This window comes from Aquarana catesbeiana, linkage group LG05 (assembly GCF_042186555.1).
Source record: "Aquarana catesbeiana isolate 2022-GZ linkage group LG05, ASM4218655v1, whole genome shotgun sequence".
Lineage (NCBI taxonomy): Eukaryota > Metazoa > Chordata > Amphibia > Anura > Ranidae > Aquarana > Aquarana catesbeiana.
This window is the reverse complement of record NC_133328.1, coordinates 558,703,759-558,728,446: the sequence shown is the minus strand read 5'-3', so window position 1 is coordinate 558,728,446 and position 24,688 is coordinate 558,703,759. Positions and strand designations below refer to the sequence as shown.

At 42.3% G+C, this 24,688-nt stretch overlaps 1 protein-coding gene across 1 annotated transcript in view; it reads right to left on the bottom strand.

Annotated features, from left to right (window-relative positions):
* Positions 1-403: 403 nt before the first annotated feature.
* The window catches only part of ATP6V0D2 (ATPase H+ transporting V0 subunit d2), a 44,558-nt gene continuing 20,273 nt past the window's right edge, over positions 404-24,688 (bottom strand). The window contains exons 4-8 of the mRNA XM_073631907.1: positions 24,560-24,639; positions 23,010-23,087; positions 14,606-14,782; positions 8,153-8,230; positions 404-3,244 (exon numbers count right to left, since the gene is read on the bottom strand). Coding sequence (XP_073488008.1) covers positions 3,083-3,244; positions 8,153-8,230; positions 14,606-14,782; positions 23,010-23,087; positions 24,560-24,639 — 575 coding nt within the window. The 3' untranslated portion in view covers positions 404-3,082. The remainder of the gene's footprint in view (positions 3,245-8,152; positions 8,231-14,605; positions 14,783-23,009; positions 23,088-24,559; positions 24,640-24,688) is intronic.

The window sequence follows — 24,688 nt, the reverse complement described above, 5'->3', positions numbered from 1 at the left end:
CCACATAAAATTGTATCTCGTTGCCTTGCTGCATTCTCCCTCATTCACACGAGTGTACCTATCTGTATACCTGCGAAGGGCCGTCTTTACTCACATAGGATGGAGCGGTGTTCTGTGTAGCGGCAGTGCAGGCAGTCTATTTCATAGCTATAGGAATGCAGTTTTTAGAGTAAGGTCTTTAAAATTTATAACGCTTTTGCCTCAGACACCGTCTTTCAGACTTATTAGGTCACTCTGGATACATTTCATGGAAAGTGTACATTTTGTCATCCTTATGACCTAGAAACATGTCTAAGTATAGTATTTTTTTTTATAGTAATGATCAGCTGCCTGACAAGTCCCACCTTAAAAACTCACATCCTTTTTTTTCTTTCTTCTTTTTTTTCTGATCATTTCATTCGTTTCTTTTTTTATTAACCTATTGGTTATTGCCTATCCTTATGTCTCTTTTCCAATGCGCTTAAATTAGACGTACATCGTCTCCACTGAGTGTATCACAATGTTCATTTTGTTGATGAAAATGCTTTTGTCATAGTTTTTGTCAGCCGCATGTTTTCAGTGACAAAAACTAAACAAAAATAACATTCAGCTTTAATTCAGATGACTAACATACGACTAAAACTAAAATGGCATTTTAATCAAAAGACTATAACTAAAACTAAATCTAAATTTGACACTGGTCAAAAAGCAATATTCTTGTTTGTTTACAAAACTTGGTTTTATTTATAAAGATGTTACTTGATACTTGTTTTCATCATTTACAGAAAACTATAATGCCCTGTACACACGATCGGACATTCCGACAACAAAATCCATCGTTTTTTTTTCCGACGGATGTTGGCTCAAACTTGTCTTGCATACACACGGTCGCACAAAGTTGTCGGAAAATCCGATTGTTCTGAACGTGGTGACGTAAAACACATACGTCGGGTCTATAAACGGAGCAATAGCCAATAGCTTTCGTCTCTTAATTTATTCTGAGCATGCATGGCACTTTGTGCGTCGGATTTGTCTACACGCGATCGGAATTTAAAGGATCGGATTTTGTTTTTGGAAAATGTTATAGCCTGCTCTCAAACTTTGTGTGTCGGAAATTCCGATGGAAAAAGTCCGATGGTGCCCACACACGGTCGGAATTTCCGACAACACAATCCGATCGCACTTTCTCCGTCGGAAAATCCGACCGTGTGTACAGGGCATTAGGCTTAATGTACACGGGATGTTTCACAACCTCTCCTGAACTATTTAACTTGACAGATAGTAACGAAACGTGTAAAAACGCGAGTTTTGCCGCGTTTAGCCGCATTTGCAGTTAGAAGCGTTTTTTTTAAATAAAAAATTAAAAATGCCTGTAAACGAAACACAGCTAAACACGAGTTACCCCGTTTACACGGGTTTACAAGCTATTACAGGCATTTGGCATTTCAAATGCCTCTGAACATCCGTCCTAAACGCATTTCTTTGCTTTCCAACAAATGCTTCTAAACTCAACTGCCTAGAAAGGACTATAAACGACCCTGTGTACATGTACTGATAAGATAGCAGAGGGGAGTTCAGGGGGAGCTGAAAAAAACGCCCAACTGCTCCTAAACATCCGCTTACCAGCAGCAGTGTACATGAATGCGGTAATATGTGCAATGGCATTACAGCCAATAGAGTCTAAAATGTATAAAAAAAATTAAAAAAAAATGTAAAGTTGCACTTCTGTTTGTCAAGCAATATTTTTGTTTGTTTATGATACCGAAGATTTTAGTAGACTAAAAAGGACTGGAGATTTTAGTCGACTAAAATACGATTAAAACTGAAATAATTAAGATGACTAAAATATGAAATTAAAATGGCATTTTAGTCAAAAGACAATGACTAATACTAAATTGGAATTCAGCGTCAAAATAACACAGAGCCTAAACACATTTTTTTTTGTAAATCTTGCCAAAGAACCTGTTATGTTTATTATTTGGTATACTTTTGAGATTTGTACTGGTTTAGTAAAGTTATATAATAAAGCAAGATGAGTTATCTTCCTCCCGCTGATTTGATCTCTCCTTATGTTTTTTTTATTTTGTTATTGCTTTTGTACATTTTTTATATCATCTAATAAAAATACATTGTTATAGGAATGCAGTGGCTGCATGGATGCAGCTGCTGGTCCCAATTTGGATGCATGTCCCCGAACGCATACTGTTTGCATTCAGGGACCCGCACAGCTGTCAGATTGGGACCAGCAGCTGTGTCCATGCAACCACTTCATCCTTGTAGATATGAATATCTCTGCATCCAATGCCGGTGTTCTGTCGAGAAATGCCCCCCATTGGATAATGCCCGGGCTGAAGGGCGCATGCGCAATATGTAACAGCACAACAGCTGTTTATAACATCAGCTGTTGTGACGGCGAGACCACGCAGCCGCACAATAGCCGACAGAATTTTTATTTTCTGTCAGATTGTGCCCCGCGCTCCCCGCGCTCCCGTGCCGAGTTCATGTCCATGATGGGCAGATTTCTACAAATTGTTGGTGGAATTAGGTGGCCAGTGCAGCAAAAAAAAAAAACAACTTTGTGATTATTCCGCCCACAAGAAATGTAAAAATCCGCCCATCACAAAGTTATATATTTTTTAAATACTGCCCATCTAATTTTGCCCACGATCCGCCCACAACTTGTAGAATTCCTCCCATCATGGAGGAGCGCGGGGGGGCGCGGGGGAGCACGGGGGAGCGTGGGGCACAATATGACAGAAAATAAAACTTCTGACGGCTATTTGCGCCTGCGCGGTCTCGCCGTCACAACAGTTGATGTTAAAATCAGCTGTTGTGCCGTTACGTACTGTACATGTGTTGCGCATGCACCCTTCAGCCCGGGCACTATCCAATGGGGCACTTCTCGACAGAACACCTGCAAAGATGGCCCTTCGCATGGGTATGCTCGTGTGAATGAGGCCTTACACAACTTGTAACAGCATGTCAGGAAACCTATCAGAACTCAAGTTCAAATCTATATACAGTATTCAAGGAGCATAGTGGAACACTGCAGAATGGGGCAGTGTTTAATAAATAATAGGCCATAATCTGAGTGGTAATGTTTCTACAGAATGGGGATGTAATTATTAATCTTCGTTCTGTGCCTCTGAGAAATGCACTCAGCAATCCAGACAACATTCCGACATTCCTGTTCCTTCAGCTTCACATAAGCGTAGAAGACACCAAAGTGGAACTGATTGTTGAACGCCAGCACGTTCATTTTAACCTTTAAAACAAAAATAAACAAACATTTATACAGGCTGTAAATGATATACAAGCAGTTTAAAATGTTCCTATAAACTAGAACCTGGTGAAAAACACTTACATGCGAATCAACATTTCAACATGTAAGTGTTTCTCACCAGGCGTCTTGGATATGCCAAATAATGTTTTCAAATTTGTATTGACATGAATTTTGTATTTTCAGAAAGTGGCTATGTGATGTATCTCTGTGTTTGAATCGCAGCTGCAAATTGCCACTTGTCTAAGCCACCATCATTTGTATACCATCTGTAATTTTATGTATTTTGCATCAGTTTTTGCTATTCTGATTGGTTCTATACGATCTCTGTTTTTAGGAAATTTTGTATCGATAAATAATATATTTTTATACAAAATTTGTTTATATTGCCTTAAAAATCCTGAATCTCTGAGGTTCTAGTTTGTTCTGTATATTAAGGGATGATGGCAATAACATACCAAATCCACATGAGTCTAATTCATTTCTAAAATGTTCCTTTAAAACACTCCTAAAGTGAAACAATGAAACACTTCACCCATGGTGTCTCTGTCAAGTGGTGCTTTACACTATCAAGTTTGCATGTTTACTTTATGAGTGAGGCGATGTTCACACAGATCCGACACGGAAGTCTCACAACTTCTGATCTGACTTTGCCCTGAGACTTCAGGTCTGATTTCCATGCAGGGTTGCCAACCTCCCGCAGCATTTTTTACTGACAAAACATGGAAAATTTACTGGCGGAGCACAATTCTTCCTGGCAACTAGACAAATTACAGAGCTCCTATTGAAAACTAACAAAGTGCATATTTAAACAGTATAAACATGATATGGAAACACTGACAATACCTATAAACAAAGTCATTTGCTTGATTTACACTTAAAAAGTCAACACAGCATGAAATGATCAGTAACTGTCAGTAAATTTACTGGCGGTTGGCAACCCTGTTTCCATGCGACGTGAATGAACAGGATCCAATTTTGATCCGACTTTGAGATGATTGCGACTTCCTATTCAAAACTATTTCTTTTGGCTCTGGTATGAAACCTCATACCAAATTTTAAAAATGGTGTGGAGTCCCCCCCCCCCCAAATCCATACCAGGCCCTTTGGGTCCACCTTACTTTAACTTTTAGAGCATTTGAAGCAATTAACTGCTTGCCGACCAGCCGCCGTCATTATACGGCGGCAGGTCGGCGCGATCCCGCGAACCGTCGTAGCTATACGTCGGCTCGCGGGATCGGGATAGCAGGCGCACATGTGACTGCTGCACAGCGGGGGTGCCGATGCTTGTGGCTGATGGTCACAATGACCGCCTGCCACGAGCGATCGTGAGCAGGAGACACAGAACAGGGACGAGTGTGTGTAAACACACACTTCCCTGTTCTGTCAGGAGTGACAGATCGTGTGTTCCTATTAGCTAGGAACCACGATCCGTCACTTCCTCCAGTCAGTCCCCTCCCCCTTCAGTTAGAATCACCTTCCAGGGAACCTAGTTAACCCCTTGATCGCCCCCTAGTGTTAACCCCTTCACTGCCAGTGACATTTATACAGTAATCAATGCATTCTTATAGCACTGATCGCTGTATAAATGCCAATGGTCCCAAAAATGTGTCAAAATTATCCAATGTGTCCACCATAATGTCGCAGTCACGATAAAAATCGCAGATCGCCGACATTACTAGTAAAAAAAATAATAATAATAAAAATGCTATCTATCTATCTATAGCTATAAAAATTCTATGTATGGATACCTGTATACATTTTGTATTCAATTTTTATCTATGCAATCATATCATGTATGTAGTACTAATTGATGTCCTATCTGTAGAATTCACACGTCATCATACTGTGCTATTTTCAAGGCCCTGACGAAGCGGCACTGTCCGCGAAACGCGTAGGCCACATTTCTGTTTAATGTTGGGGATTTGCACATCCTCAATCTTAACTTAATCGTCCAAAACTGTAATGTATTTTCAACTGTTTTTATATTAAATAAAACTATGTATATTTTCATAAATTGTTTTTCATTCATTTACACTTCTCAGAGGCACAATTAAAGTCCCATCCAGTTCCATATATTTATTGAAACATAGCTGCATATCTTCATGGGACGGTGCCTCTGTAGAAGTATTAGTATTCAGCGTTTACCCCACCCCTACACATATATTTGCCAGTGCTTCAGCTTTAAAAAAGGCAACGGGCTTTGGAAAATAAAGAAATAAATTGCAACAAATTTCTGTCTTTGTAGGTAATTCTACAAAATTCTACATTATGTGACTGAATTATGTTGCAATTTCCAGCAATTTGAAACCTTTGTAGGAAATTACACTTTCAGGGAGTAGACCAGCCACAGATCTGCTATGTATCAGAAAATCCCTGTACTTATTCCCACATTGACTAGATTGGACTATGTTATTAGTAAAATATTTCAGAGATGTTAGGTGTTTTTTTCCTTTAATGTTGCTCTTCAAGCAGCGGAAGGAAAACAACAAAACGGCACAAAATTTAATACAGTTCTGCAATAAATACAATTTTTAAATGTAAATTTTAAATATAGGAATTCCAGTCTGTAAAAAAATAAAAAATAAAAAATAAAAGTCAGCAGCTACAAATACTCCCACCCTGCGATTCTAGCGAATCGGCATCTGCTTTCCGAACCCAGAAAGAAGACTGGGTGAAGACTGAAGCTGTGGTGTCGGGCAGTCCAGGGGAGCTCCGCTGTATGGGTAAGTGCGGATCTGGAGGGGGCTGCCCGCGCCCTCCCAAAATGCTCCAGAATCAGCCACCACTGAGGGGGAGTGTGTCCAGCTCTGCAAGCTCTACCCAGGATTGGCTGCTCCTCGCCTCAGCATTATTGGCCATGCTGAAGTCATGTGGTGCCTTCCCTGAGTTCTGATTGGTACTCGTGAGGAGGCGTTTTCATGAAAAAAAAAAGTATACTGCTTTGCTAGACATAGACTTCTACTGTTTGGGATCAAATTCCTCACCATGTTCTATTTTGCCAAGCCATATTTTCTGATTTCTATGGATCAACTGTCAAAAGTTACCAGCGCCATTAATTCTCATACACACAGGTGCTGGGTAGTCTGACATGCGCGCATTGAGGAGACTGTGAGCACTCTCTGCTCACTTTCCTATGTCCGTCGGTCGGTCGGTGGTCGGTCGGGTGGATTTGGTGCACTTACTCCATCTATGGTGGGCAGTGCTTCTCCCGGGCTTCACCGGCGGCTTCCCTTGCTCAGCGGCAGCGACAGCGACAGCTTTCCCTTCCCCTGCTCTCCATGGGCATTGCGGCGGCTTCCGTTTCCTCCCTCTTCCTCGGCGGCCAATTGGGAGTCTTCTCTTTTCGGCTAATCAGAAAATGGGTCTCAGACCTGCTTCTGATTGGCCGGATTGAGGATAAGTGTTTCAATAGTGAATATTCATTCACTGTTGTAACACCTGGGTGGGCTCCTGGCGCAATGCTCTGTGCCACGAGCCCACCCTATTTTGAAGCCTATTAGAGCCTCTGGCTCTAATCGGGTGCTTCAAAAAAACACCCCCGCCTCTGTAATTCATTCTCCCGCTCCGGTGCCCCTCGACGGGCAGTCACTGCAGGGAGGAGTGTAGAGATGGGAGGAGAGCCCTGTGATGTCACGACTCCGACTCCCAAGTTCCGGCATTGAGACCTTTCCACCCATATCTGATGTTGACAGGGCTCATACAGGCGCATAGAAAAAGAATTGGAAGGTAAAAATACATAGATTTAATATGGAGATGTGGCACTTTACTATGGTACCTTTGTTTTATATTACATACCCTGCGGGTTTACAACCACTTTAAGTATTACTAAAAACTTCACTTTCTTTCTTTAACTTTTTTCATGCTTTTTAACATACCTTGGTACATTTCAGTCCCTCAGTGTGCCTTTGATGACTCCATGTTTCAAAGAGGTGCTTCCCCAAGCTCATAGCTCCCAACTGTCCCTGATTTCAAGGGACTGTCCCTAATTTCCAGCAATGTCCCTTCCTCCTCATTTGTCCCTCATTTTGATCTGATCGATATAGTCGTATATAAAATGCATTTTTTATTTATCAAAAAGTGTTTTCCAGCACTAAACCTTTCATCTGATTTCAAAATTGCTGCATTTGTAAATTCCAAAAGCCAATATAAAGGAATAGTAGTGGTTTAACCAATCTTGGTTTTTTGTACAGTTCTCCTTTAAGGGGGCGTGGCAAGGCATGTGTCCTATGCCTGCATTCTTTTGCTGATAGGTGTCCCTCATTCCCATCTCAAAAAGTTTGGAGGTATGCAAGCTTCCGGTGCCCATGCCCTGTGCACTTCACAGGTATTGTTCAGAAAGAATAGCATAGGTGCAAGGAGGGGGAGCAGGGTAGTGGCTTATTGCTGGAGCCGCCCAGGAATGGCAAGCTGGGTAACAGCCTTTTCAGAGGAGGTGTTAATTGTACAACAGACATGAAATCATGTTATGTTCTATGGTCTGCAGGACTATAAGCATTTTTTATGAGGGTTTGGTAGCACTTTTAAAAGGAGAAACGAACCTCCAGCCAAAACCAATTTGACTCAGCAAATAATTTAATTCTAACATGGATTCCTGCTTTCTGATCCTGTATGCAGAGAAAAAAAGAGCCACGATACACCACATAACTCTCTACCCAACACACACAACACAGATTTTGGTTTACTTTTGTAGATGCTGCAAAGGGGACAGCACTCAGGTAGGGATAGGTGTCATAAAGGGTTGCCTTATTGGGAAACCCTTGCATCACAGTATGGTTAGTTCTATAGTAGGTACACTTCACCCAGGTGAGATATTATACATTTCAAAGAACAGGTACTTTATTACAGCTACACAGATTTAGTCATTTCTCAATTAGTTGAGGAATCTCTTACTTCATGCTCAAAAAACTTGTCTTCCAATGTCTTCTCTCCGGTTCCATTTCCAATCCCTTCAAACATAGCTCTATACTCCTGAAAGGGAAACCAGTGGTCTGTTATACAGAAGGTCATGGGCTGCCAGTTGAAGAACATTTTGCTGATATTGGAAGAAGACTGCTCACTGGCTACATGTTCATTCATATTCAAACCATAATATAGTGACCCATAGCGGCCTAAGGAATGCAAGCATGTATTGTAGCAATCAGCCTGTGCAGAATACACAGTATCTCACAAAAGTGAGTACACCCCTCACGTTTTTGTAAATATTATATTATAACTTTTCATGTGACAACACTGAAGAAATGACACTTTGCTACAATGTAAAGTAGTGAGTGTACAGCTTGTATAACAGTGTAAATTTGCTGTCCCATCAAAATAACTTAACACACAGCCATTAATGTCTAAACCGCTGGCAAAAAAGTGAGTACACCCCTAAGTGAAAATGTCCAAATTGAGCCCAATTAGCCATTTTTCCTCCCCGGTGTCATGTGATTTGTTAGTGTTACAAGGTCTCAGGTGTGAATGGGGAGCAGGTGTGTTAAATTTGGTGTTATCGCTCTCTCATACTGGTCACTGGAAGTTCAACATGGCACGTCATGGCTAAGAACTCTCTGAGGATCTGAAAAAAATAATGGTTAGTCTACATAAAGATGGCTTATGCCGCGTACACACGGTCGGACTTTTCGTCTACAAAAGTCTGACGGACGCCGACGGACCAAAGCCGGCTGACAATCCGATTGTGTGTGGGCTTCCCCAGACTTTCAGCTGACTTTTCCAGCCGCAAATCTAACGGACTTTAGATTTGGAACATGCTTCAAATCTTTACGTCGTAACTACGCCGAACCCAGAAATCCGCTCGTCTGTATGCTAGTCCGATGGACAAAAACCCACGCTAGGGCAGCTATTGGCTACTGGCTATCAACTTCCTTATTTTAGTCCGGTGTACGTCATCATGTATGAATTAGTCTGACTTTTGTGTGATCGTATGTAGGCAAGTCCGTTCGTTAGAAAGTCTGCCGCAAGTCCGCCGCAAGTCCATCAAAAGTCCGTCGAAAGTCTGTCGGACGGGCTGTCGGACTTTTGTAGCTGAAAAGTCCGACCGTGTGTACGCGGCATTAGGCTATAAGAAGATTGCCAAGACCCTGAAACTGAGCTGCAGCACGGTGGCCAAGACCATACGGCAGTTTAACAGGACAGGTTCCACTCAGAACCCACTTTGATCGCCATGAGCGACCAAAGAAGTTGAGTGCACATGCTCAGCGTCATATCCAGTGGTTGTCTTTGGGAAATAGATGTATGAGTGCTGCCAGCATTGCTGCAGAGGTTGAGGGGGTGGGGGGTCAGCCTGTCAGTGCTCAGACCATACGCCACACACTGCATCAAATTGGTCTGCATAGCTGTCGTCCCAAAAGGAAGCCTCTTCTAAAGATGATACACAAGAAAGCCCGCAAACAGTTTGCTGAAGACAAGCAGACTAAGGACATGGATTACTGGAACCATGTCCTGTGGTCTGATGACACCAAGATAAACTTATTTGGTTTGGATGGTATCAAGAATGTGTGGCAGCAACCAGGTGAGGAGTACAAAGAGAAGTGTGTCTTGCCTACAGTCAAGCATGGTGGTGGGAGTGTCATGGTCTGGGGCTGCATGAGTGCTGCCGGCACTGGGGAGCTACAGTTCATTGAGGGAACCATGAATTTGAACATGTACTGTGACATACTGAAGGTGATGGACTGGCCAAGCATGTCTCCAGACCTAAACCCTATTGAGCATCTGTGGGACATCAAATGGAAGGTGGAGGAGTGCAAGGTCTCTAACATCCACCAGCTCCGTGATATCGTTATGGAGGAGTGGAAGAGGACTCCAGTGGCAACCTGTGAAGCTCTGGTGAACTCCATGCCCAAGATGGTTAAGGCAGTGCTGGAAAATAATGGTGGCCACACAAAACATTGACAGTTGGGGCCCAATTTGGACATTTTCACTTAGGGGTGTACTCACTTTTGTTGCCAGCGCTTTAGACATTCTTCTCTGTGTGTTGAGTTATTTTGAGGGGACAGCAAATTTACACTGTTATACAAGGTGTACACTCACTACTTTACATTGTAGCAAAGTGTCATTTCTTCAGTGTTGTCACATGAAAAGATATAATAAAACAAAAATGTGAGGTGGTTTACTTACTTTTGTGAGATACTGTAAATGTGTTCTGCAAGTGTCAAAAGTCCTTATTGTAACATCCATATATACACTATATTACCAAAAGTATTGGGACACCTGCCTTTACATGCACTCCTATGGACCATAGTTTTGCACTCCTTTGACTCATTTACAGCAGAGAGCGGACTGAAGATAGCTCTCTGTTGACGTCACAGAAGTCAGTCCAGGCACCGCCACTGAGACCCTGAACCCTCTGCCCCCCTCCGCAGCCCAGTGTTCCAAAGAGCGAGGAGGGAGCAGAGCAGAGAGCTGTGACTGACAGTCTACAGCTCTCTGCTCAGGGAGCAGTCAGAACCGAGCAATTAACGGTGTATGATCACTTGGTTCTCAGTGCAGAGGTGGGGGGGGGGACAGAAGCAGCATCGGCCGATGCTGCATCCACCTAGGTAAGTATTAATCTAAAAAAAAGCCCAAACCCATACTTCTCTTTTAATGGCATCCCAGTCTTATGCCGTGTACACACGGTCCAAATTTCTGACAACAAATGTTCCATAGGAGCTTGTTGTCGGAAATTCCGACCGTGTGTAGGCTCCATTGGACATTTGTTGTCAGAATTTCCGACAACAAAAATTTGAGAGCTGGTTCTCAAATTTTCCGACAACAAAATCCGTTGTCGGAAATTCCAATCGTGTGTACACAATTCCAACGCACAAAATTCCACGCATGCTCGGATTCAAGCAGAAGAGCCACACTGGCTATTGAACTTCATTTTTCTTGGCTCATCGTAAGTGTTGTACGTCACCGTGTTTTTGATGTTCAGAATTTCCGACAACATTTGTGCGACCGTGTGTATGCAAGACAAATTTGAGCCAACATCCGTCGGAAATAAATACAGGATTTTGTTGTCGGAATATCCGATTGTGTGTATGCGTCATAAGTCCGTAGGGTTCAATACTGAGTTGGCCCACCCTTTGCAGCTATAACAGCTTCAACTTTTCTGGGAAGGCTGTCCACAAGGTTTAGGAGTGTGTTTATGGGAATGTTTGACCATTCTTAAACAAAACAAGATCCATAAAGACATGGATGAGCGAGTTTGGGGTGGAGGAACTTAACTGGCCTACACGGAGTCCTGACCTCAACCTGAGAGAACACCTTTGGGCTGAATTAGAGCGGAGACTGCGAGCCTGCGAGTCCAACATCAGTGTCTGACCTCACAAATGCGCTTCTGGAAGAATCGACAAACATTCCCATAGACACACTCCTAAACCTTGTGGACAGCCTTCCCAGAAGAGTTGAAGCTGTTATAGCTGCAAAGGGTCGGCCAACTCAATATTGAACCCTACAGACTAAGACTGGGATGCCATTAAAGTTCATGTGCGTGTAAAGGCATGTGTCCCAATACTTTTGGTAATATAGTGTATTTTGATATGTTACAAATCATACAACTGAATTCATTAAAGAGGAGTTCCAGCCTGGGGGAAATAAAATAAAAAAAGTCAGCAGCTACAAATACTGTAGCTGCTGACTTTTAAAATAAGGACACTTAACTGTCCAGGGAGCCGCAATGACGGCATCCCAAGCCGATCCATCTATTGGCTCCGGGTGCAGGCGCCGGCATCTTCACTAAGGGAAGCAGAAAGTAAAGCCTTGCGGCTTTACAGACTGCTTCCTACTGCGCATGCGTGAGTTGCGCCTCGCTTTCTGAATGGGACCTGTGTGTCTCCCAGAAGGCAGCGGGGGGAAGGATGAGGGGTAGGAAGTTTCGTAAATTGCTGCACAACGATGCAGCGATCTTACACGGAAGTGGGAGGGGATATCTGGTTTTGACGGGTATCCGCTCCCGCCCCCCCTCCCCAAAAAGGTGCCAAATGTGGTAGCGGAAGGGGGGAGGAGGAAGCAAACAAGCGGAGCTTCCACTTTTGAGTGGAGCTCCGTTTTAAAATAAGATGGCAAAAAGACAACACTAGATGCCTACGGCTTACAATTCTAATAAAGAGGCACATTTATGACCACCTGTAAATAGTCCGCTTGCCTATTGCCCCCATTATTAGGCTACATACATTACATGACTGTTCAGACAGATCTTTTTATTTTTTATGTTTTTCTTATAGTAGTTTTTAAAGCAGAGCCCACACCTGAAAAGGGAAGTTCCACTGGTCCTCCTCCTCTGCCTGTATTGGAAGCTTTTTTTTTTGGGAGCAGGTATATATTTGTGACAGCCACCCGCTTCCACTTCCAATATGTCCCCCCCCATCCTTCTGGGACATGGAAGAATGCAGGACCATTGAGAAGACGCGGCATGTCTCTCCATTGCGCAGTGGGGCGCTGGCTGTGAAACACCAGGAGGTCACAGCCAGCTTCCGACAAGCAAGATGGCCGCGCCAGAGACCCAAAGACCAGCGAAGAACCGGCCTGGGTGATTAAAGCACTGGATCCCTGGACTGGTAATTTAAAATTTAATTTCTGATAGATGTTGATTAGTTACACTACCTGACACTTTCCAAAATCTCTTAGGGCCAGTTCACACCACATGCAGTCCAGCTTATTTTTGTATGCATCACAAACGCGTAGAAAGTAGGTTATATGGTTTTCAATGGCATAGTTCACACTGGTGCTTGCAGTTCCAGAAAAAATAAGTAGAATATGCTGCATTTTTCCTGCACTGGACTGTACTGGAATGCTGCAAAATGCATCAAAAATGCACTGCAATGCATCTAAACGCACTGTAATACACGTGTCCTTATTTAAGGTTAAGAAAAAAGAGGGGGGAAAAAATGCACTGGAAAACGCGTCAAAAACATGCCTGCAGAAAAGCATCTGGAATGCATCCGGACTGCGTTCTATAGTGTGAACTGGCCCTAATTGTACTGTACTGAATTCCTGAGTATACACACCTGTTGTGACCAATATAATTGGTTCATATTCTGCTAGAATAAAACATGTTTATTATTGAAATGAAAAAGGAGGAAGCACACAAAAGTGGACCAGAACCCCCAAAACTCCCAGTGGGACAGGACAAGAGTCAGGAATTATGGTGGGGAATGCTCACTGCTGGAGAAACAAAAGACATATAAGAAACTGACTCATCCCACCAAGATCTACCATAACTATAATATCACCTTCACATGGACAGAGCCTGTACAACTGACCAGTGTCTACGAAGTGTAAACGCCTTATTTATAGACAAGCAGGCAGGTCTTCACCCCAAAAAAATGTTGATACGTTTTGCAATGGTGTTCAAACCACTAAACAATCTGTCTTCTATTCAGCAAGCACTAAGACCCCATTCACACCTCAGCAATTTGTAGCTTGAAGCTCCAAAACACCAAAAAAAAATCTATTCTCTATGGAGATGCTTCACATCTCCAATCCAAGTCACCTGAAGCCAAACGCCTGAAACTCAAAAAAGTTCTGGAGCTTTTTTTGTAGCTCAAGTTAGGCTCAAGTTAATGGACTTTCTTTCTATATGCTGTAGTGGATTGAATTTTCAAAAGGACTTTTTTTCTTATTGCATTTTTAGCGCTGTAAATGTTGAAATGACTGTTTGGTTTTTTTTAGCATATTTTTGTTAAACAAATAACTAAAAATAATCATAACTAATTAAAATAAATTAATAATATGTAATAATAAATAAATAAATAATAAAATGCCCCAACCTTGGAAAAAAAAAATTATATATATAATAATAATAATAATAATAAATAAATGATTAACCCCTAACTCAAACCCTAACCCCTAATCCTAACTCGAACCCTAACCTTAACTCTAGCCCCTTACCCTAACAAAAAAATGAATAATAATAATAAAAAAAGGTGATGGAAAAGCTAAAAAAGCTGTAAAACACCTAGCAACAAATGATGCAACAGATTATAGTTTTCTCTATTGGCTAATAAAAAAACGCTGTATAAAAACAAGCATAAAAATTCACCACAATTGCGCATAAAACACAAAAGAATGCAGTAAAAACACTCAAAGGCGCTATACTCAGGTGTGAATGCAGCCTTAAACATGCATTCTGTATGCTATTTGTGCAGGGTAAAGAATGGATTTCAGTAAAGCTGGAAGAGACTTGGCCAAAAATTTCCTTTACTAAAAACAAAAACTTGTTCACAGTCTTGCTAAACTTTGATCCCTTTGAGTATTTAAGCCAAACAATGAAATATAGGTGGCATTTTCAGGTGGTTCAGGATGCATACTTACTGCTATAACAGTATATGATAAGATATATACATTAGTGAAGGTGTATGGACTTACAGCATAATATTCAGCTGTGCTTTTCACTTGCTCGTAGTCTTCAGCGTTGGCGAGTAATCCCAGCCCCTCTGGGTACAGCTTCCCACATGTTGGGTACAAGGTCTTCCTGTCCTCCTTGTTAAGCTCAGTGCCAAAAGAGTTTATAGTGATAATAAATGCCCGTCTATCTGCTTCAAACTGGAATAGGAAACAAGTGAAATATAACTTTATAAAGAAAAAAGATTTACCATGGCAAAAATACATCTGTCAGAACCCAAATGGTACAAACGTGCTCCAGGGTTACAATTAGGGTTGCCACCTGTTCGGGTCTGGAATCATGCGTTCGGGTTTCAGACCTCCTGAAACCCGGACACATTATTCAGACCAGACTATGGGGTCGCAGTTGTGTAAGCCGAGAGTGTCTGTTACACTCTCTTTCACACTGCCCAAAGCCAGCACTAACAATTACTCCTCCTCCACACAGATGGGAGAGGAGAAAGGGCTTGATCTGCTCCTCTTCCTTCTGCCCCTACCGCTCTGTGTCTACCAAAACTGCAGCAGCCTGAGCTACATCTGGATGAGAGGTGCTGACTGCCAATGGGTGAGTGAGCTCACCATCCATCCCTGTCTTTGACTGAAGTCTATCCCCTTCTGAGGCCTTCTCTCTCCTGCCTCTGAGTGAGTACAATAAGGTAAATCAGGGTTCTCAGAGCACCTCTAACATCAGAGTCCTCTCCGTACATCAGAGTTCTCAGTGTTCCCCCTTAGATCAGGGTTTCCAGAGCATCCCTTATGTTAGAGCCCCCGGAGTTCTCCCTTAGATCAGAGTCTGTAGAGTCATAGAGTAAGGGAACTCTGCGAGTTCAGAAGTAAAAGGGGAACTCTTTGGACTCTGATGTAAAGGGGAACTCTTGTAATTAACTTCAATTGATTAGAAATGTTATTTAATTGCAAAATATATGTATAGTTCATACTATAAAAAAAGATTGCTGTGCACCACTAAAGTGTTCGGGTTTGACTTGAAGAAAAGGTGACAACCCTATTTACAATGCAGACACCAAAGTTGCATTATTTGTAGCTCTACTGAAACTGGAACCTTTGCCCAATAAGAATGCCCATCTTATACATTGTGAATCAGCACATTTTCAACCAATGCAGAAACTCCAACAAAGAGCAGACACAGTTATTATTATTGAATGCTCTCCTGTCTTGAATTCTACTTTTTTAGCATTCTTGAGTTATAGAGGACTGTAGTGTCTTTCAATATGAAGGAAGAATTCATTAGTTATTGGTACAACAGAAAACACATAGCTCAGTACATTTCTAATGGTGTTTGGTGTAGACTGATGACATCTAGTGGCCAGAAGCTTCATTTACTTTTGCTATTTCATAAGTCATGCACTTGTGTTGTCAGGCACTTTTGGAAAAATCTTTGTTGGCAGTTACATTTTGAAACTCACGTGCCAGTAATTATAAGGTACCATTATGAGAGAGACTGCTTGTTTTGTATTACAGGAATGTCTTTGTGACCTCAAATATTTCATACAGCAGGGTTGGGCATTTGTTCAGGCTCTAGAACTAATGCTGCGTACACACGGCTGGACTTGTGAACTGTCTAAACTCCGTCGGCATTTCCAACCGAGAGATTTAGAACATGTTCTATATCTGAGTCCGTCTGAAATGCCAACAGAAAAAGTCTGATGGGGCATACACACGGTCAGAATGTCCGACCGAAAGCTCCCATCTGACTTTTTCTGTCGGGAAGACCAGCCGTGTGTACGCAGCATTAGAGGCCCATTTATACTAGATAAGGATCAATTGGGCGCTGGGACTCCTTCCGTTGTCATATAAACCCGGACACTGCTTGCCTACAGGGATATGCAATTAGCGGACCTCCAGCTGTTGCAAAACTACAAGTCCCATCATGCCTCTTCCTCTGGGTGTCATGCTTGTGGCTGTCAGAGTCTTGCTATGCCTCATGGGACTTATAGTTCTGCAACAGCTGGAGGTCCATTAATTGCATATCCCTGCTCTAGGGCAAGTGGGATGCAGGAATTATTCTTCATGATGCCCCAACTTTTGTCTTAATTTGAAATATTCTGGTTGTCTGGCTATCTCTAGTTTTGATGCTTTCTGAATCCCCTGTAACAGGAAGTCATAAGTGACCTGCATACTCATTTGTGTTTGTGAGTATTGGAGGCACTGGATCATAGCCAGGCAGCAACCATTTTCCAAAGACAAGCTCAGTAGTGGAAGTCTCCAGATTTTTCTTAGTGTTGTTTTTTTCTGGAAACATTTTTTCATGCACTTAATGTGATACTAAACATACGCTGTTTAACCAAGCCTATTTTTGACACTTGTTGTTTACAAGTTAAAATCTGTATTTTTTGCTAAAAATTACTTAGAACCCCCAAACATTATATCTTTTTTTTTAGCAAAGACTCTGGTGAATAAAATGGCGGTTGTTGCAATATTTTATATATTATATATAAAATATTGCAACATATATTTGCAATTGCTCAAACACAATTTTTTGGGGGAAAAAACACTTCACTGAATTAAAAAAAAAACTTAACAGTAAAGTCAGCCCAATTTTTTTGTATATTGTGAAAGATGATGTTACGCCGAGTAAATAGATACCTAACATGTTACGGTTCAAAATTGTGCACACTCGTGGAATGGCAACAAACTATGGTACTTAAAAATCTTTATAGCTTTAAAAAATTTTTAACGGTTACCAGTTTAGAGTTACAGATGAGGTATTTTGCTAGAATTATTGCTCTCGCTCTGACGATCGTGGCGATACCTCACATATGTGATTTGAACACCATTTACATTTGCGGGCGTGACTTACGTATGTGTTTTCTTGGTGCGCGAGCACGCGAGGACAGGGACGCTTTAAAAAAAAAAAAATGTGTTCCTATCCCTCCTTTGCACTTAAAAGTAGTCAAAATGTTAAAATCGGCATTTTGGAATACTGTAGATTTTTTTAAATCGACGCCATTGGCCGTCAAGTAAACTGGAAGTGAAGTTGCTTCCGGGTTTTTACATTGGAGAGCTGATCAAAGCCAGTTTCGGCTTTGTTCGGGGCTCCGGCCAGCCGACGGACATGCTGGCTGATCTCACGGGCCTCCCGGTGAGACGTTATCCTTATGATAATGGCCGAGCGGCTGCTGAGCCACATTGGTTATTATCATGAAAAGGCCGACCACACGGTCTAGAAAATGGTACCGGGCTTCACCCCGGTAAATCCCAGTAAGTGTATATTGATTGGTTTACATGAAAGATATAGCAACTACAAACTATGGTGCTGGAATTTTTGTTTTTATACTAATAATGGCGGTTATCAGTGACTGATAATGGGACTACGATAGTGCGGATAGCAATCTGACACTTACTGACAATGTGTGGGAACTGACTAACTGCTACTGACCTTTCCAGTGACACTAATACAGTGAACGGTGATAATACTGTAGTGAGGCCCCGGTCCTCCAGAAGCCTAATGGTGACCTCCAGAGTCAGGGAGAGCTGGCATCCTTCTTGGTAGAGTGGTATACAAACTATGGTGGGTGTAATACAAGCTGAAGTGATGGGCGCCAGACACTTTTTGAATGCAAAGAGATTTATTGTCCCTTGAACAAGAACTGTGGGAGAGAGGGCTAGGGCCAGGAAACCCTTAAGTAGATGCAATGATAATTGGCAAACTCCGAGACATCTATAGGTAGACAGTTATACAGGGGAGGGCCTCCACCAGACACCACTTCTATATAGGTAGGACCGCTGTCTCCTACGGGAACAAATCTTGTAACAGTCACTAACGGTATTTGTACTTAACTATTGGTAACAGAATAGTTCACCTCACACACTACAGTCTCCCACTGTATGTCTTCACTCACTAAGCTCCCAGTCTCTCATTAGACTCTGAGACCCAAGTGCCACTGGATCCCCTGAGCTCTTCCACCTCCATTATTCAGTATCTTCCTCAAGCGTCACCCATGCTTCCCTGCTGGGTCGCTGGCTTGGCACTCACATATACTCCTCAAGCGTCACCCCTGCTGACCCGCTAGGTCCCTGGCTTGGCACTCACTGATGCTCCTCAAGCTTCACCTCTGCTGTCTTGCTGGGCCCCTGGCTTGGCACTTGCTGGAGTTTTCCCACTTCTTCACTGTCCCCGGCTGGTGAGAAGACTGGTACTGGCTCTAGCTTACTCACAATGGTCTCAAGGTGGATGGTCCCTTAGTGGCAACAGCTCCTCCTCTACCCCCGACCTCAACTGGTTCTGGCTGAACCGTTACTCTCAGTTGGACTCCAGTCCTGCAGTCCCAACCCTGCACTGCTTCTCCTGCTTCTGGATAGGACCTCAGACAGCCTAGCAGCCAGATGTCCCCGGGATAGGCCTCAGGCTTTCGGCCTAGCACCCTGGGGCAGCATAACACACGTACACCCAGATTGCTGTCCAGGTTGCACAGAACCCTGATCACCTGAATCCACCCAAATAAATAGGCTCTCCCAGCAGGCCAAGGGACTAAAGAAACCCCCGCCAATTGGCTGAGACACCCCATCTATTCATGACCTGACCTTGCTAAGCACAGCATGACGCCACCTAGCGACAGAAGAGAGAAGGTGCAGCAAGCCCAGAACTAGAGAGGAATCCATGCATCAACTAACAATTAACCAGAACAACTACTGCCTGGCAACTAAATTTACTTAGCAACCCTGCCTAAACACCAGGGTGCTACAATACGATACACTGTCACTGTATTAATGATACTGGCTAGGAAGGGGTTAACAAGGGATTAAATGTGTGCCTAGCAAGTGTTCAATTGTGTGCGCCTCAAAGCTCCAACACACATGCGTGTGTGTGTGACATATTTACTGGCCTCTTCCCAGCTCTCCTTCCTGAAGCAATGGGGTGAGGGGTGAGGAGCGAGCAAGGGAGCTCACCGGGTGACCCAGGCAGCCGAAAGAACAGGGAAAGGGGGGGGGGTGGCATATATTGGTATGGTAGTGGTATTTTCCTCCTGTGGCAGCTGAATGTCAGTGAGAGGGAGAGGAGGAGAAGCCTACTTTCAGCTGCTGCAGGAGGAAAATATAGACTGATTCCACTAAATTGCCCCTCCTCTCCAGGTCCTTGGGCATACCTACCAACTTTTTGAGATGGGAATGAGGGACACCTATCAGCAAAAGTATGCAGGCATAGGTCACACCCCTTGCCACGCCCCCTTAAAGGGGAATTGTACAAAAAACAAGATTGGCTGACCCCCAAGTGCTTTTTTTACCACTACTATTCTTTTATATTGGGTTTTGGAATTTACAAATGCAGCAATTTAGAAATCAGATGAAAGGCTTAATGCTGGAAAACCCTTTTTGATAGATAAAAAGTGCATTTTATATACATCTATATAGATCAGACCAAAATGAGGGACAAATGAGGAGGACAGAGGGACATTGCTCCAAATCAGGGACAGTCCCTCAAAATCAGGGACAGTTGAGAGCTATGCCTTGGGGTCAGCAAGGAAGGATTGCAGTTTACCTGTCACCTGCCCATGATCACTGAGGAGATCGCCATTGATGGGTTGCCAACCCCAGGATTAGGGTGTGCCCAGGCACACCTGGCACACCCCTTGCGCACGCCTATGATCTGGGGGTTGTCAGTCCTTCTCTCATTGCTGTTACTAGAACCATTGTACCCAGGTAAAAATACTAAATCAAGACCAGTGGGGATCTATAAGTATTCGTCATTTGTATACATTTTTTGTGCTTGATCAGCCACTTGGTATCGTCATAGTTAATGTACTAATTAATACGCAAGACACACTGATGTTGCAATGCCTAAGATCACCCCCTCCACACTACACTGTAACATTTTCTGAGACCTGTTCCCCAGTCTTCTGTTCCTTCATATGAAGGTCATAATGACACCACAGAGTCTGATTTGGAAATGTTCTCTTAGTGCTATGTGTCCTGGGCTACTATCCAGATCATCTCTAACATAATCTAGTGTTATAATACTGACCCACCTAAAGTATCAACCACTAAGCTTAGAGCTCTATCTGGCATCCATGATCCTTGGCATACATGAATAATGAACCTTTTCATACAGACATCAATTTTTTTCATTCTTAACTAGGTTGCCTGTTGATAAATATGAAATGTAAATCTTGAGTACTTTGAAACAGCGTGATACATAAACAGAACTCCCACCGTTCACCATTCTGCAGGCTACAGAAGAAGATGGATGCTACTTGAGCTACTGTATGATCTTGGGACTCCTCTAGTTTGCCCCTGCTATGTCTGCATCAGTTCTCCTGCTGGATTTACCCACAAGTACAGGCATACCCCACTTTTGAGTACACAATGGGGTTTATTTACTAAAGCTGGAAAGTGCAAAATCAGGCTCACTTCTGCATAGAAACCAATCAGCTTCTAACCTCAGCTTGTTCAATTAAGCTTTGGTCATAAAACCTGGAAGCTCATTGGTTTCTATGCAGAAGTGAGCCTGATTTTGCACTTTCTAGCTTTAGTAAATAAACCCCATTGTGTACTTAAAAGTGGGGTATGCCTGTATCCATAAAGACCAAGCCAAACATTGGTTTTTATTTACTAAAGCTGGAAAGTGCAAAATTAGGCTCACTTCTGCAGAGAAACCAATTAGCTTACAAGTTATATTGCCAAAGCTTCATTGAACAAACTGAGGTTAGAAGCTGATTGGCTACCATGCACATCTGCACCAGATTGTGAGCGCTCCAGTTTTAGTAAATCTCCCCCGTTGTGTGTGTAACATTGTGGTGCTGCCCCATATTCACTTTTGTTTTTGTTTTCTTATATACAGTTTAACTGATTTCAAGAAAATTGTACAACTAGTAGGCCATGACATCAAGCAAAGTATTGAGCTTGCAGGCTCAATATATTGGGGTACATGCATTGCCTGACAGTCCAAAAACAAATTGACTTGAACAAGTAATTTGACAATAGGAAAGGTTCGGTAGGAAAAAAAAAAGGTGTGTGTGTGTGTATGTGTGTGTGTGTGTGTGTGTGTGTGTGTGTGGTGTTAAGTAACGGGAACAGGAATTTAAAAACAATGGATATCCTGGCATGCATATAAGCTTTAGCTTTAGCTTTTGTGTGTGATTATAGACATTACAGGTGGTGTTTGGGAGAGAGAGTAGTCAAAGTCTCCACCACTATGCTCAACCATCAGTGATAACAGTACCACGGAGTTACACAGAAAGGATACATAATCATCTATCCTAAACAATGAATCATTTACAAATAGTCCCCAGACAGATAACTTTCTGCAGATTTAAATGACAACCAACATGCCCAAGACTGATAGCATTTAGGCCTCGTGCACACTGGACCCTATAAAAAAGCCAGTAGCGTTAGCTGTAGAAAGCTGTAGCTGTAGAATGAGTTTTTCAGTGTTTTTGCAGTAGCGTTTTTCTGCGTTTTTTAGCTGTAGAGTTTTTTAGCTTTTTCATTTTTAACAAAATTATACTCCCACAAAAGCTTATGGCTCAAAAACGCTGATAAATGATGAATTGCCGCTTTTTTCAGCTTTTGTTTGGCATTTTTAAGCTTTATTCAGAGTTAGAGCATTTTTACAGCTGAAAAACTCTTCTCAAAACTCACTAGTTTTGGGTTTTTTTTCCAGCCAGAAAACTACCCCAGCCAAAAACTGCTGTTAACAGCTTATGTGTGCATGGACACATAGGATGACATGCTGGGGAGTTTATTGGCTGAAGAAAAAAAATCATCTGAAGCCAAAAACAGCAGCTTTGAAAACATCCAGTTCTAAGGCATGAAGCCTTGGAATGTGCATCTCATGTAGTATGTCTTCCATAAGGCAGTACAGTATTGGTCTTCTGTTGGTCTATCATTCCCGCATAGACAATGCAGACAAGAAGGGCCCTTTCACACCTGGGTGGTTTGCAGGCGCTATTGCGCTAATAATAGCGCCTGCAAACCGAACCGAAAGTGCCGCTGCTTTGTCTCCAGTGTGAAAGCCCTGAGAGCTTTCATACTGGTGCGATGAGCTGGCAGGACAGTAAAAAAAGTCCTGCTAGCAGCATCTTCGGAGTGGTGAAGGAGCGGAGTGTATACCACTCCTGCACCGCTCCTGCCCATTGAAATCAATGGGACAGCGTGGCTATACCGCCGGCAAAGCGCCTCTCGGCCGATAGCGGGGGTAAAAACGCTCCGCTAGCGGCCGCATACCGATGGTAAAGCGCCGCTTACAATAACGGCGCTTTACCGTCCCCGCCCCAGTGTGAAAGGGCCCTAACTGCTCTTATGATACTGTTGTAGGTATTGGTGCACAAATGCCATATGGTACATATAGACCTTACAAATATACATGTGAAATGGATGTTAAAAAATAGTGTAGCTTTTAGTTTTGCTGTATGTCATACACATAGATTTGTACCTCGAGAATAGGACACATAATTTCTTCGGTCGTCCCTCCAAGACCTTTGCAGAACTTGTAAAAAGCTTCCAGATAAGACTGGCAAAGAAAACAAATTCATTAGGTTCTATACAAAGCATACACCTAAAGCTACCTTGTTTTAAGCATATATGAACCTTATTTACTATAAAAAAAAAAATTTAAAAAAATAAAATATATATATATAATGATTAATTAAACTTGTGCTCCATTTTAGGCTCTGTTCACACTATGGCGTTCTGGATCTCAGGTTCTGGAACTTCTTTTGGGAGATGGGCGCCCCACGATTCTGTTTGCATGATTTTACCACGATTCGTCGAACGACAATTGCGGCAAAAGCGCGCCGCGATTGGGATGCCATTGAAAGTAACAGGGATCGCAAGAACATCCCACGTTTTGCGGCGATTTGGAATCGTGGGCATAGTCGCGGTGATTCCGCCTGCGATCCAGAGTGCCGTGATGTGAACGGAGCCTTACAGTTGTAGTTCATTTTGTTTTGTTCTTCTGTTTGTTGCATTTTAACTATTTACGGAGGGCTTATCTGTTTAGTATTTAAATACTTTTCTGTTGTTATTGTTTATGTATGGTAGTAAACACCTTTTCTGCAATGTATTTACTATTTGTGTATTGTTTCTATTAAAGCTGAAGTGTATTCTCCTTATATTTTGCTCCACTGGTTCCGCCTTTCTCCATCATCAACATGCTAATAACATTTTTAATTAAAACCTTTTTTGCCTATTTTTTGGAAATAGGAGAGTTTTAATGAAACCACTTTAGCTCAAAATCTTTATCTTTCTTTTGTTAAGCTGGCCATACACGAAACATTATAGTTCTTTTTTTAATCAACTTCCTGCAGGCCGAACAAAGAAAATCTGACCAATTCCTCCATTCACGCTATAGATTGCGGACAGACAAATTGTTCACTGCAACTGTTGAATTTTCACTGCTGGCTCCACTGACTGTTGAAATATCATCAGGAATCAGACAAAATTCTTTCCATGTATAGCCAGTTTTAGTTTTTGGGTTTATTTAAAAAAAAAAAGCATACATACAAAAAGGTTATGGGTTTGATTTACTAAATGCAAATTGTGAACTGTCTATTTGCCTTTAGTAAATAAACTCCTATATAGTATGTGAGCCTGGACCCTAGTATTTACTGTAGATCAGTTTTCCTGTTCCTTGTATGTTGTTACACATGGGGGGTTATTTACGAAAGGCAAATCCACTTTGCACTGCAAGCGCACTTGTAAGTGCACTGAAAGTGCACTTGGAAGTGCAGTTGCTGTAGATCTGAGGGGTAGATCTGAAATGAGGGGAAGCTCTGCTGATTTTATCATCCAAACATGTGCAAGCTAAAATTCATTTTGTTAAATTTTCCCTCCATGTTCCCCTTGGATCTACAGCGACTGAACTTCCAAGTGCACTTTCACTGCACTTACAAGTGCATGTGCAGTGCACTTGTAGTGCAAAGTGGATTTTCCTTTCGTAAATAACCCCCTTAGTCTTCTACTGTTATATGTGGCAGAACATACCTTGTAAAGCTTGTTGCGCATAATTTCAATGTTCATCTCATCCATGTCATTTTCTGACAAGCAGTCTTGGAAAAATTCAGCTACAATTACAACACAACACGGTATTAAGTATAAAATCCGAAAATATTT